Genomic DNA, 13,911 nt, shown 5'->3' with positions numbered 1-13,911 from the left:
TGTGCGCGTGTGTGTGTGTGCGCAGGTGGTGGAGACCCGCTGCAAGAAGGTGTGCACGTCCAAGTCGGACCTGCGCTCCAACGACTTCAGCATCGTGGGCTCGCTGCCGCGCGACTTCGAGCTCTCCAACTTCGACTGCTACGGCAAGCCCATCGAGGTGGTCGGTGGCGGCAAGTCGCAGGCCAAGAACAACAAGAAGCCGCCGCCCCCTAAGCCGGTCATCCCCGCCGCGGCCAAGCGGGTCGACCTCTACGCCCGCGCCCTCTTCCCCTTCAGCTTCTTGTTTTTTAACATCATCTACTGGTCCGTCTATCTGCATGTGTGATGGAGGAGGGGAGGAGAGAGGGAGGAGAGAGGGAGAGGAGGGACGTGAGAAAGTGAGAAAGGCTTCCTTTACTGCATGCTTACATGCACAACACACACACACACACACACGCTCGCGAGAGAGAAAGAGAGAGAGAGAAACAAACACACGCGAGAAACACATACACACGAGAAAAACACGCACACAAAAAAAAACACAGACACACGTGAGAAACACACACACACACACACAGACACAATATAACGTGTTGTCATTAATGTCTTCCGTCTTGCCAGTCTCTTGTTTTGAGGAAAACAACAAGGATGTTTTGACCTCCCCATCGTCAGCCATTTATCCCCGTGTCTCTCTCTGACCTCACTATAACATTCCTGAGCCGTTTTTTCTCCCGATTACCTCATAAGCCGACGAAGGGAAAGGGTGCTGGTGAGGTCGCCGATGACATATCATACCACTGCCCTAAACATCCCCAAGGATTCGAAAGGATCCTGAAATGATTCATCTTGGAATTTTCGTTCAAACTCTTCCTCTGATCTGTAGCTGTTTACAATGCCCCGCCTGTCCCATGAGTCAGCGGGTTTACGTTGGGGGAGTCTTAAAACCGCTTGAAGTTCACTCTCCGACCGAGGCGCGGGAGATTTCGTTCCGAAATCGCGGGGCGCAACATTACGGTATTATGCAACCTCTTCAGTGACTTTTTTGCGGACATTTTTGCATCCGAGCTAACGTAGCTGTGCCACAGGAAAAGGGGGGGGGGCCGACGTGTCAATCGACATATCTGACACGGTCTGGTCATTTGACCCCGCAAGTCGGCAACCAATCAAAATGTTCTGACTTTTCTTTTGAAACACGGAAAATATGTTTCAACGTTGTTGAGAATCACGACACAAACTCGCTGGTCAAGCCAAAATACTGCAATGCAATGGTTTCTATGAGTAATCCCCCACTGCTACCTAGTTAACTAGAACACTACTTTACATTGTTACCTAGTGAACTAGAACACTACTTTACATTGTTAGCAGGCTCACGAAACAAGCTGAACACTGAAATGTATTTACATTTTTCGAACATTGAAGGCGAACGCAAGTCCGAACATTAAATCGGATGCCGACTTGTGGCTCAATTGACCAGACCGTGTCACATATCTGTTTGTTTGTTAGTTTGTTTTTTGGGGGGGGGGGTTCAAATCTACTTTTATGTTCTATTTTATGTTGTTGTTTTAGAAGTGAGTCGAGGGCTGTGTAGAGGAGTGACAAGGAAATCCAGATTGTATGCATTTCAATTGTAGGTGCCAAGGAGGCTGTCTATTTTCCAAAGCATTGTATATGCAGACATATCGCCTGCCATACTAACAATACACTTACAAAATATATTGTACAGACTGTTATATTGGGGACGGGGAAATATTCTGTACGACTGGGAGAATTTATAGATTTTTGAGGATGTATTTATCTGAAGATGTATGTGGGGTGGGGGGGGTTAACATTTCCATATCAAGCTATATGATATTTATCTCCATGCAAAGATGCTTTATATAACGCCAAATAAAGACGCTATATATGACATAAGCCATATACCGATGTTATATATGCTACATGCTATGATCCCATGTGAAGATGCAATGTGATATACTGTATCTAAGATGCCATATAAGTTGTAACAGTATCAGGAAGACAACTGCCTGCTTCTGGACGAGACCCAATAAATAGCCTGATGTCACTGGAGCTGTCCTCCTCCTGTTTATTCTGTCTGTCTGTCTGTCTGTCCTCCTGTTTATTCTGTCTGTCTGTCTGTCCTCCTCCTGTTTATTCTGTCTGTCTGTCTGTCTGTCTGTCCTCCTCCTGTTTATTCTGTCTGTCTGTCTGTCCGTCCTCCTGTTTATTCTGTCTGTCTGTCTGTCCTACTCCTGTTTATTCTGTCTGTCCTCCTCCTGTTTATTCTGTCTGTCTGTCTGTCCTCCTGTTTATTCTGTCTGTCTGTCCATCTGTCTGCCTGTCTGTCTGCCAGTCTGTCTGTCTGTCTGTCTGCCTGCCTGCCTGCCTGCCTGCCTTCCTGTCTGTCTGTCTGTCTGTCTGCCTCAGTCTGTCTGTCTGTTTGCCTGTCTGCCTGCCTGTCTGTCTGTTTGTCAGTCTGTCTGCCTTAGTCTGTCTGTCTGTTTGCCTGTCTGCCTGTCTGCCTGTCTGTCTGTCTGTCTGTCTGCCTGTCTGTTCGTACTACTGGGTGACTTCAACTTCCAATCAGAGAAGCTTCTCTCATCTGGAGTACATGACCTTCTCCTCTCCTTCGGCCTTACCCTGTCCCCCTCTCCTCCGACTAATAAGGCAGGCAATCAGCTCGACCTTGTCTTCACCAGATCCTCCCTCACTTCCAACCTTACTGTTACCCCTCTTCCAGTTTCTGATCATCACGATATCCTTCTCCCTTCCCCTCAAAACCACCTCTTCCTTGTCTGTCTCTAACCACTTTAGACCCTCTCGTCGCAACCTACATACCCTGTCCCCCACCAACCTCTCTTCTTCTGTCTTATCCTCCCTACCCTCTGTTGAATCCTTCTCCCTTCTATCCACTGATGCAGCAACCTCCACCCTCCTGTCCACTCTCACCTCATCCTTCGACACCCTCTGTCCACTAACCTTGAAGTCAGCACAATCCTCTCCTAGTGCGCCCTGGCTCTCTGAAACGCTACATGCTTGTAGAGAGCTCCGGGCAGCTGAGAGGAAATGGAGAAAAACTGGCCTCTCTGATGACCTTAACCTCTATCACTCTCTCCTCTACAACTATGAATCCTCTGCATCAGCTGCTAAAGCATCCTACTATCATTCCAAAATACATTCTTCTGCCTCTAATCCTAGAAAACTGTTTTCCACCTTCTCCACTTCTCACACTTCTCACATCCAAGCGAGCAACCACATGCCCTCTCGATCCCATCCCATCCCCAACCCTCTTCTCCCATCCATTTCCTCCGTGCTCCTTCCTTACCTTACCACCGTAATTAACTCCTCCCTATCCACAGGATCTGTCCCGGCTGCCTTAAAAATAGCCAGAGTCAAGCCTCTCCTCAAGAAACCTACCCTTGACCCATCATCTGTCCACAACTACAGACTGGTATCCCTTCTCTCCTTCCCTTCCAAAACCCTTGAACGAGCTGCATCTAAACAACTGACTGACTATCTCCGGAAGAGAGAACATTTAGACCCCCACAAATCCGGCTTCAAGGCTGGGCACTCCACTGAGACTGCTCTCCTTGCTGTCACGGAGGCCCTCCACTCTGCTTAAGCATCCTCCCTCTCCTCTGTTTCTCCATTCTCCTGGACCTGTCTGCTGCCTTCGACACAGTAAACCACAAGATCCTTCTCTGAACCACCCTCTCTGAACTGGGCATCTCTGGCAGCGCACACTCCTGGTTTGCTTCCTACCTGGCGGGTCGCTCCTACCAGGTGACCTGGAAACAATCGCTATCTTCTCCACAAACCCTCACCACTGGGGTACCCCAGGGCTCTGTCCTAGGGCCCCTACTGTTCTCCCTCTACACCAAGTCTCTTGGCTCGGTAATCTCCTCACATGGGTTCTCCTACCACAGCTACGCAGATGACACTCAGCTCTTCCTGTCCTTTCCCCCCCTCTGACCTCCATGTGGCAACACGTGTCTCTGCATGTCTCACGGACATCTCAACATGGATGTCAGCCCATCATCTCAAACTCAACCTTAACAAGACTGAGCTACTCTTCATCCCCGGGAAAGCCTGCCCTCTCCAAGACTTCTCCATCACAGTGGAGAACTCTACTGTAACCCCCTCCCTGACAGCCAAGAACCTTGGAGTGATCCTGGACAACCGACTATCCTGTGCTGAGAACATTGCAGCAACAGCACGCTCCTGCAGATTCTTCCTTAACAACATCAGAAGGATACGACCATTCCTCACCAGAGAAACAGCGCAACTCTTGACCCAGGCACTGGCCATCTCCCGCCTTGATTACTGCAACGTACTCCTGGCCGGGCTCCCCGCCACTGCCATCAGATCTCTGCAGCTCATCCAGAACGCTGCTGCCCGTCTGGTGTTCAACCTCCCCAAATTCTCTCATGTCACCCCTCTCCTTCACACCCTGCAATGGCTCCCGATAGCAGCTCGCATCAGATTCAAGACCCTGGTGCTTGCCTACCAGGCAGCTAAAGGGACAGCCCCTGCCTACTTGCAGGCAATGGTCACCCCCCAAACTTCAGCCCGTTCCCTCCGCTCCTCCACCTCTGCTGGCCGACTGGCCCCACCACCTCTACACCTACATGGCAGTCGCACTGCCCGATCACGTCTCTTCACTACACTGGCTCCCCGCTGGTGGAATGAGCTTCTCACAGCTGTCAGAACTGCAGAGTCACTACCCATCTTCCGTCGGAGACTCATCTCTTCAGGTTACACCTTAACTGCTCCTCCTGAGACATCCACTACCCCCCAGCACTGCGTCTCCTGAGACACCCGCTTTTCACCTTTACTGTATCCCCTATGATTTCTACTGCCCCCCTTGTACTGTCTCTCCAGTGTCTATATACATGTTCCTTCTATCACTGAGACTGCCAATGGCCCCTGGCCTGAGCTAGATTACTCTTCCTGATACGACTGGTGGATTGATGATTCACTTGCTTAGTCAAATGTATTGATTGTAAGTCGCTTTGGAATAAGGGGTCTGCTAAATGCCAAAATGTAATGTAATGTAAATGTCTGTCTGTCTGCCTGCCTGCCCATCTGTCTGTCTCTTTCTGTTTGTCAGTATGTCTGTCTGTCTGTCTGTATGTATGTATGTATGTATGTATGTATGTCTCTCTTTGTGTCTGTATGTCTGTCTCTGTTCCTGTCTGTCAGACTGCCATCCAATTCTCCCTGTTTGTTTGTGTCCGATCTGGGTTCAAACTGCATTGGTTTTATTCAACATGTTTTAGCTGACATTGATTGAGCTTGCCTGGCACAATGGAACCCCCCACCCATCTGTCACTTCAGGCAGGCTCAATCAAACCCTGAAGACAGATTTGAAATAACATTTTCTTAAAAAAAGACTGGTAATTGAATCCAAGGATTCCTTGGTGTGGGGTGCAGTGACGTCGTTACTCCTGGGCATCCGGGGCTCTAGCCCCAACAGTTTTATTAATAGCCCCTGGAAAAAGAAAACATTAAAAAAAAGCTAGCCATCTAGCACATCGCCATCGATTTAGCACAGCCCTCAACCAAAAATTCCCCCCCCCCCCCCCCCCGCCTCAACGCCTCTGCTGGTGTGTGTGTGTGTGTGTATGTCCATCAGTCAATGTGTCTCAAAAATCAATTCTTATTATTATTATCTTCTCTGTGGCAGAAGTGGGCTGTATTAACAACGTCTGTCCTCTGTAGCATGTCCAAATAGTGGCCGACCCTCTTAAAGGGGGGCTGAGCCGTACTGTGCGTCAGTGTGAATCTTCAGTGTTTTGTTTTGTCGTGTTTCTGATGTGTTTTCATCCTATCACCAGGTTTTTATAATCCGAGAGTCCTTTAGACAAAACCAGCGTGTGACCCCGGATTGAAACATTGTCGTATAAAGGGATGGAGGTGGTTATCGTACTCTAGGCCTCACTGCTACGACTGACACAAGTATGAAACACACTCGGTGGTTGAGTGAAAACTGCTTTTTCAGGGTAGCTGGGTTCTGTGTGTCAGTTGAAGGTTTCTGGGCCAGTACCAGACCAGTACCAGACCTCTGTCTGTCAGTATGCAGGTGGCAGGAGCTGAATCAACCCCGGTTTGAATTACAGTTGGATTGCGGTTGAGTTACGGTCGACAAACATTGCCATGTGAAGAAAAAACTGAGGGTGAGTTCTCTGGGAATGGTGAGGTTGGGGCTCGTGGGTGTTCCATTATTGCACTCTGGCGCCTCCTAGTGGTGGAGGATGGGGAGAACACTCAAATCTATGCTGATAAAGTTGCAATACTTTAGTGTAAATACAACATCTGGCACATGAAAAATGTTGTTGCTATTGGTAACTAAAACAGCTTGTATGATATAAACAGAAGCTTGTATGATTTATGATGCTGGCAGGGAAAACACAATTATGTGCTCTCCCACACACACTGCAGTACGAGGGGGAGGTGAGAGAGAGATGGAGAGACGGCGAGAAAGATGAAGAGGCGGACTAACAGTGACAGAGAGAGGGAGAGAGAGGGAGATAAAGAGAGAGAGAGTGGGTGTGTGTGTGTGTGTGTGTGTGTGTGTGCACGCGTGCACCTGCATGCGTGTGCTCTTGTCTGTGTGTGTGTGTGTGCACGTGCACATACATGTGTGTGCTCGCGCGTGTGTGTGTGTGTGTGTGTGTGTGTGTGCGTGTGTGTGTGTGTGTGTGTGTGTGTGAGACGAAGACAGAGGTGGACTGGCATCGAGAGATCGAGAGGGAAGAGACAGATAGAAAGCGAGGGAGGGATTGACAGATTGAGAGAGAGGGATACTGGAGATGGACGATTACAATTTTACAACAGTATTTGCATCATGCAAAGCAACCGAAGAACTCCTACGAGATACCTTATTACACAAGACATCCGCCTCCGAGTCTAAACTCTGAAAGCTGAAAATAGCTGTTAACAAACTCCCCCTCTATATCAATGTCACCAACACCCCCATTCTCCCTCCCTATCTGTCTATCACTCTGCTCTCCCTCTCTGCTTAATCCACCTCTCCCTCCCCTCCCCCCCCCCCTCTCTCTCTCTCTCTCTCTCTCTCTCTCTCACTCTCTCCACCCCCCTATGCTGCAGTATGTGGGAGAGTGTTCTGATTCTATTCACAGCGATCAACTCAGAGACGGTATGTTGTTGATCAGCTTCCGTAATATGCTGTTATTTATGCCTGTGTGTTTTGATTCAGAACGGGGATCCTCCGCTATTTGGGTTGAGGTGGACCAACATTCAAATAAGCATATCTGCTTCAACTGTTCTTCCGATTTCAATGTAGGACACGTCATTTGAAAGCTGACAATCATGCCCTTTCATAATCTTAAAAAATATTTTCATTTATTAAAAATGAAAAACGAAAATTGCCGTAGGCCTACTTGAGGACTTTTTATAGGCTATATATGGGTACATCCCACACCCAACGTTGAACTCCAAAACTCGCCCCCCCCCCCCCCCCCCCCCCCATTCCATGAATACCATCGCTGGCCGAACATACCTCTCCCATTACTTCATAAAGTAGTGGTATACACTGTCCCCCTCATGAGCAGCCCCAATAACCAGGCTCTCGGGTCTGTGTACCCACAGATGGTCCGCGTACCCACAGATGGTCCGCATCCGGCTGTCCTCCGTCTGCTCCGTTGGCGCGGGGGCCAATAGCGATCGTCGCCCCGCGGAAAGTCGTCCAATGTGACCGCTGGTGCCACGCAGAGTCTCCTCGGCGGAGGTACGACAGGGGCCCCTCCCTCCCTTCAACCCTCCTTTCACTGGATGTCTCTGGCTTTTTTTTCCCAGAGCCTTTTTAAACCCACTGCCTCTTTGCCAGACTCAACGTGGAAAACACAGAGTGGAGCCGCGTGAAGATGGCATGAGAGGCTAGAGCTATAACCCAGCACTGAACGTAAAGAGGAGAGAGGGAAGACAGAGGGAGAGAGAGAGAGGGGGGGGGGGGATAAAGATGGACAAAAGAGAGAGAGAGAGAAGGGGGAGCGGAGAGAGAAGGGGCAGAGAGAGAGAGGGAGGGAGAGAGAGAGGGGCGGGCAGAGAGAGGGGGGAGAGGAGGGGGGAGAGAGACAGAAAGAGGGGAGAGAGAGAGGGGGCGGAGAGAGAGACAGCTGGCAGAGAGAGACAGTGAGAGGGAGAGAGAGAGGGGGGGGCGGAGAGAGACAGAGAGGGCAGAGAGAGAGAAAGAAAGACAGAAATAGGGAGAGAGAGAGGGGACGGAGAGAGAGACAGAGAGAGAGAGAGGGGAAGAGACTAGAGGGGGAAGAGAGAGACAGGGAGAAAAACTGTGTATGTTGATGAATCTGTTAGGGAGGCTTGACAGTCAAATGCATCCTCCGTTTGAGTCTGTCTCTCCTTCCCTCTCGGGGGGAACACAGTGACACTGATAGAAGAGGAAGGAAGCGAAATGAGGAGGAAAGATTGTCCCACCACATTGTCAGGCACGTCATGTGGTTGTACACCAATGTTCCAATGCATTATTAAAGAAGCCAGATTGTATATACATTGAGTGTGTGTATTCTACATGCATGTATGCGTTACATGTAACATGTATGTGGACCATTCCTCTGAACAGGCCTGAATAAACCAATAACAAGTAGCACGAACCCCCCCCCTCCTCCACCACCACCACCACCACCACCCCCGTCCTGCGCACGCGCGAGAGGACTGTTCGTGTGAGCTCGGCTGCGCTCGTGTCTTCTCGTCCTCATCGGTATTCCTTCGCTGTCCGCGCGCGGTCGGTGCTGAAACGGGTCCAGCAGTGCTCGCGCTTCAGAGAGGGAGAGAGAGAGAGAGAGTGTGTGTGTGTGCGTGTGAGAGAGAGAGAGAGAGAGAGAGAGAGAGAGAGAGAGAGAGAGAGAGAGAGAGAGAGAGAGAGAGAGACAGAGAGAGAGAGACACAGAGAGAGAGAGAGAGACAGAGAGATACATCCGCAGAGCTCGAGCCATCCTCCCACGGCCGGACCGGAACACAAGCCACGGGACAAGTGACCCCCGCGGATTCCCTCTGCCGTTCCCCTGTTCCTTGGTCCGCTATGAGGACCGTCTGAGGAGCTCCGGTATTCGGTGGATGTCCTTAATTCGGTAGATGTCGTCATATCGCGTTTGGAAATGCTAAAGACGATGCATCTGCTGTTTCTTCTGGCTGTCTTATGGCGGGGGGCTTTCTGCGGTTCACCCAGTGTGCAGATCGGTATGTATGGCTTATTCCTCTCCCAGTACGCGTGTTAGATGCGTGTTGCTCTGCGTTATAACGCATGGACGAAAAATGACACAAAATGTGGTTCGGCCCTTTGATGTAGAGAACGCTGTCGAATGTTCGCATAAGACACCACTCTGACACGAACCCCCCCCCTCGCCCAATGCGGGTTCTCATAGATGGTTATTTAAATATGGATGCGGGGAGGGGGGGGTATTTATATATTTATGGTTTTGACGGAGAAAAAAACATTCATTGCGCTCCTTAACATCCAACAACCTCTGCGTTGGCCCTTGTGTGCGTAATGATATCCGTGTGATATCCGCGCGTTTGGATGGTTATGATGATATTGGTTGATGTTTGAATTCCCACGTTTGAATTCCCAAATAGGCCCTTCTCTCTATTCGTGTTGATGTCTGAACCGAACCCCCTCTCCCCCCCCCCTCTCTCCCACGCTCTCTTTCACTGATGTCTCCAGGGGGGCTGTTCCCTCGCGGGGCCGACCAGGAATACAGCGCGTTCCGTATCGGGATGGTCCAGTTCGGCACGGCGGAGTTCCGCCTCACGCCTCATATCGACAACCTGGAGGTGGCCAACAGCTTCGCCGTGACCAACTGCTGTGAGTAGAAAGGGAACGTCTTTAATCGTTTAATTAATCAATTAACGGGAGGGGGGGGGGGGGCAGAGAGGGGATGTGGGGTCGGAGAAGGGGGGGGGGGGGGGGGGCACTGATTTGAGTGTATAGTGCGCCTCTGCGCGCAACCAACGGGGAGATGACTGCGTTCTAGTGCAGGGTGTTAATAACAGCGCTCCGCCTCGGTGACATCAGAGTCTCTGTATCTGAATAATCTGAGAAAACGGCACTGCGTGCACTTTTCTGTCTACATGCTTTTTCCTTCTTGGAACGGTGCATGAAACCCCCTTTAGCATGAACAGAGGTGGATGATTCTGGGCGTTATTCCACCCTGCCCTCCCAGCCAAAGCGTTGTGAGAGTCGGACATACTCACGGGGAGTTACTCATCCGTCGCAGCAGACGGCTGAGAAGCACCCTAAATGTATGCTGGCATTGTAAAATTGCTTAATTTGGTAAGTGATGGGCCTACAGTGATTCTTGATAGGCCTGTGTAGGACTGTGTGTAGTAGGAAGCCTGCTGTGTATGTGGCCGCAAGTGTGGCCATTGTTGCTACAAGAGTTGTCGAGTGAATTCACGATGAAAAGAGTTTCTGTTGCATTTTTTGGGCTGTGTTTCTTCCCCCAGTTTTCCAATGAAATCCCAGTGGCAGGTGATGTTACTGCGTGTGTGACTCTTTGGTAGCCAATGGGCACTGTGAAGAATTGCGATACAAACAGTGAACGAGGGAGAAAGGACAGGACAGGTTAACAATAAAGACACGTAGCGTATACTCCCCAGTACAGTAACTTCAGACGGTTATAGACAGGATCAAGCGGACTCTAGTGGTCACATGACCAACTAACACAAGTTATCACTATGTTATATCTGACTCCAAAATATATTTTAGGATTAATAATGATTGAATAATAATTTGCTCATCCCAGTGTGACAGACATTCGATCATTGCCGATCCTAGATTCCGTTCTTGCTGTCCTTGTCCTTAAATACCGTCCCGACAAGGACATCAGATCCATCGATGGGAGAGGCCTGTTGGTCTATACCTTAAACATTACAATAGTAAAGGAATTGACAACAGGCAAGAGAATATGTGTTCCAGGTTTAGAGAGGGGGGACATTGTTCACCATTCACAATAGAAGATCAGATCTGCATCAGCTGCATTTAAATACATTTAAATACATTTAAATACATTTAAATAGAGGTTAGAGAGGCCAGCTAGCAAGCGAAGGGTCGCTGGTTCGATCCCCGCCTCAGGAGGGAGCTGCATGTGAGCTGGTGACTGGAGGGGTTGCTGGCATCCTATCTAAGGTCCCCTACCACTGTCGTTGTGCCCTTGAGCAAGGCACTTAAACCCCTAATTGCTCCAGGGGCGCTGACTATGGCTGACCTTGTGAAAGAGCAAAAAAGACATGTTGTTGTAGTCTGTGCAATGACAACGGTTGAGTCTAATCTAATCTAAAACAATAACATGCCGGGCGCCACCAAATCCATCTCCAGCGGCCAGTGGCGTTGGACGACACAGACTTCCTCTGAGGGAAATGAACCCAGTAGCTGTCCGGTGCTGAACTTTGAACTTTGGCTTTGTGCAAAGTCAGCACAAGTGTAACATCTCTCTGTGTACCTGTGCACGGCTTCAGCAAGTTTCAAATCTGTTGGGGTGTGTGCGTGCGTGCGTGTGTGTGTGTGTCTACGCGTTTGCTGACGACCACAGACCTGTCTCTGTATCTTCAGTCCTGTATATAAATACATCCTCCTCTCCTTTCCTCTTGTCCTTCCACTTGTCCTCCTTCCCTCTTTCCCCGTCCTCTCTTAACCCCCCTCTTCCCCTCTCTTCTTGGTGTACAGTATATACAGCGTAGCGATTCTACAGTACGTGGTTTAGTATCGACTGTAGATCCTCTATCCTGGGCCGGGGGGGGGGGGGGGGGGGGGGGGTAGGGAGACCGCAGTGTTTAGCCACAGGGTTCGTCCCAGGACTAGCAGTGACGCATTCCCCAGTCAGTTTCTCACAGGGTTCTGAACAGAACCAGGCTGGGCTAAAGGCCTGAACGCAGCCCAGACTCTCCAGAGTAGGCTAGCCCTGGTACATGGTGTGGTATATAGACTTATACCTCTGGTACATGGTGTGGTATATAGACTTATATCTGTGGTACATGGTGTGGTACATGGTGTGGTATAAAGACTTATAGCCCTGGTACATGGTGTGGTACATGGTGTGGTACATGGTGTGGTACATGGTGTGGTATATAGACTTATACCTCTGGTACATGGTGTGGTATATAGACTTATACCTCTGGTACATGGTGTGGTATATAGACTTATATCTGTGGTACATGGTGTGGTACATGGTGTGGTATAAAGACTTATAGCCCTGGTACATGGTGTGGTACATGGTGTGGTACATGGTGTGGTACATGGTGTGGTACATGGTGTGGTATATAGACTTATAGCTGTGGTACATGGTGTGGTACATGGTGTGGTATAAAGACTTATAGCCCTGGTACATGGTGTGGTATATAGACTTATAGCTGTGGTACATGGTGTGGTATATAGACTTATAGCCCTGGTACATGGTGTGGTATAAAGACTTATAGCCCTGGTACATGGTGTGGTATATAGACTTATAGCTGTGGTACATGGTGTGGTATATAGACTTATAACTGTGCTACATGGTGTGGTACATGGTGTGGTACATGGTGGTACATGGTGTGGTATATACACTTATAACTGTGCTACATGGTGTGGTACATGGTGTGGTATAAAGACTTATATCTGTGGTACATGGTGTGGTATATAGACTTATATCTGTGGTACATGGTGTGGTACATGGTGTGGTATAAAGACTTATAGCCCTGGTACATGGTGTGGTATATAGACTTATATCTGTGGTACATGGTGTGGTACATGGTGTGGTATAAAGACTTATAGCCCTGGTACATGGTGTGGTACATGGTGTGGTACATGGTGTGGTACATGGTGTGGTATATAGACTTATAGCTGTGGTACATGGTGTGGTATATAGACTTATAGCCCTGGTACATGGTGTGGTATATAGACTTATAGCTGTGGTACATGGTGTGGTATATAGACTTATAGCCCTGGTACATGGTGTGGTATAAAGACTTATAGCCCTGGTACATGGTGTGGTATATAGACTTATAGCTGTGGTACATGGTGTGGTATATAGACTTATAACTGTGCTACATGGTGTGGTACATGGTGTGGTACATGGTGGTACATGGTGTGGTATATACACTTATAACTGTGCTACATGGTGTGGTACATGGTGTGGTATAAAGACTTATATCTGTGGTACATGGTGTGGTATATAGACTTATAGCTGTGGTACATGGTTTAGTATACAATATCTATATCTATAGATGTGGTACATGGTTTAGTATATATCTATAGATGTGGTACATGGTTTAGTATATATCTATAGATGTGGTACATGGTTTAGTATATATCTATAGATGTGGTACATGGTTTAGTATATATCTATAGATGTGGTACATGGTTTAGTATTGAACTTCAGCTCTGGTACATGGTGTGGTATAGAAAACTGTGCGGTTCTCCAGAACTAGGAATGAGTCACTGGTATAGACCATGGTGTGGTATATACAGTGTATATACCCAGTAGTAATGGTGCATGCTGTATTAGGGTTGAGTATAGATCACTGGTGATTGTGTTTTATAACTAGCAGTGTTCGTGACTACCACTGCCAGCAAACTCCTGAATAAACGTCAGTCTGTTACGAAACTCCGCTGACTGAATCCTCACCAAAACCCCACTCTCTCCTCATCAAGCACAGAATAGACTGCATCAACGCCTCCTCACCACCCACAAAGCTGTCTCGTATGGGCCCTAGCCAGGCTCGACACCTGGGGGGGGACAGGGCCTTCTGCTTCACGGCTCACTGCCTCTCAGGACCCCCCAGGGAACCCCGGGAAGCTCCCACTCTGTCCTCGTTCAAACGCTCCCGCAAGACCCACCTTTTTAAAAATAGCTTTTTGTTTGTCGTTGTTTTTTTTGTATTATTCTACGGATTCTTGTTGGTTTTGTTTTCTAAAGGTGT

The 13,911-nt window shown here is 48.8% G+C and overlaps 2 protein-coding genes across 2 annotated transcripts in view; both read left to right on the top strand.

Annotated features, from left to right (window-relative positions):
- Positions 1 to 7,871, top strand: part of LOC308160688 (glycine receptor subunit beta-like) — a gene marked incomplete at both ends in the record, with an annotated part of 32,625 nt that extends 24,754 nt beyond the window's left edge. The window contains 3 exons of the mRNA XM_080534631.1: positions 26 to 321; positions 7,607 to 7,726; positions 7,826 to 7,871. Coding sequence (XP_080390757.1) covers positions 26 to 321; positions 7,607 to 7,726; positions 7,826 to 7,871 — 462 coding nt within the window. The remainder of the gene's footprint in view (positions 1 to 25; positions 322 to 7,606; positions 7,727 to 7,825) is intronic.
- A 1,254-nt stretch (positions 7,872 to 9,125) lies between these two features.
- The window catches only part of LOC308159584 (glutamate receptor 2-like), a gene marked incomplete at both ends in the record, with an annotated part of 25,793 nt that continues 21,007 nt past the window's right edge, over positions 9,126 to 13,911 (top strand). The window contains 2 exon segments of the mRNA XM_080533400.1: positions 9,126 to 9,195; positions 9,680 to 9,820. Coding sequence (XP_080389526.1) covers positions 9,126 to 9,195; positions 9,680 to 9,820 — 211 coding nt within the window.

Source organism: Nansenia antarctica (genome assembly GCF_963989245.1).
Source record: "Nansenia antarctica genome assembly, chromosome: 6".
In the NCBI taxonomy this organism is placed as follows: Eukaryota; Metazoa; Chordata; class Actinopteri; order Argentiniformes; family Microstomatidae; genus Nansenia; species Nansenia antarctica.
This window is presented reverse-complemented; position numbering and strand designations above follow the sequence as displayed.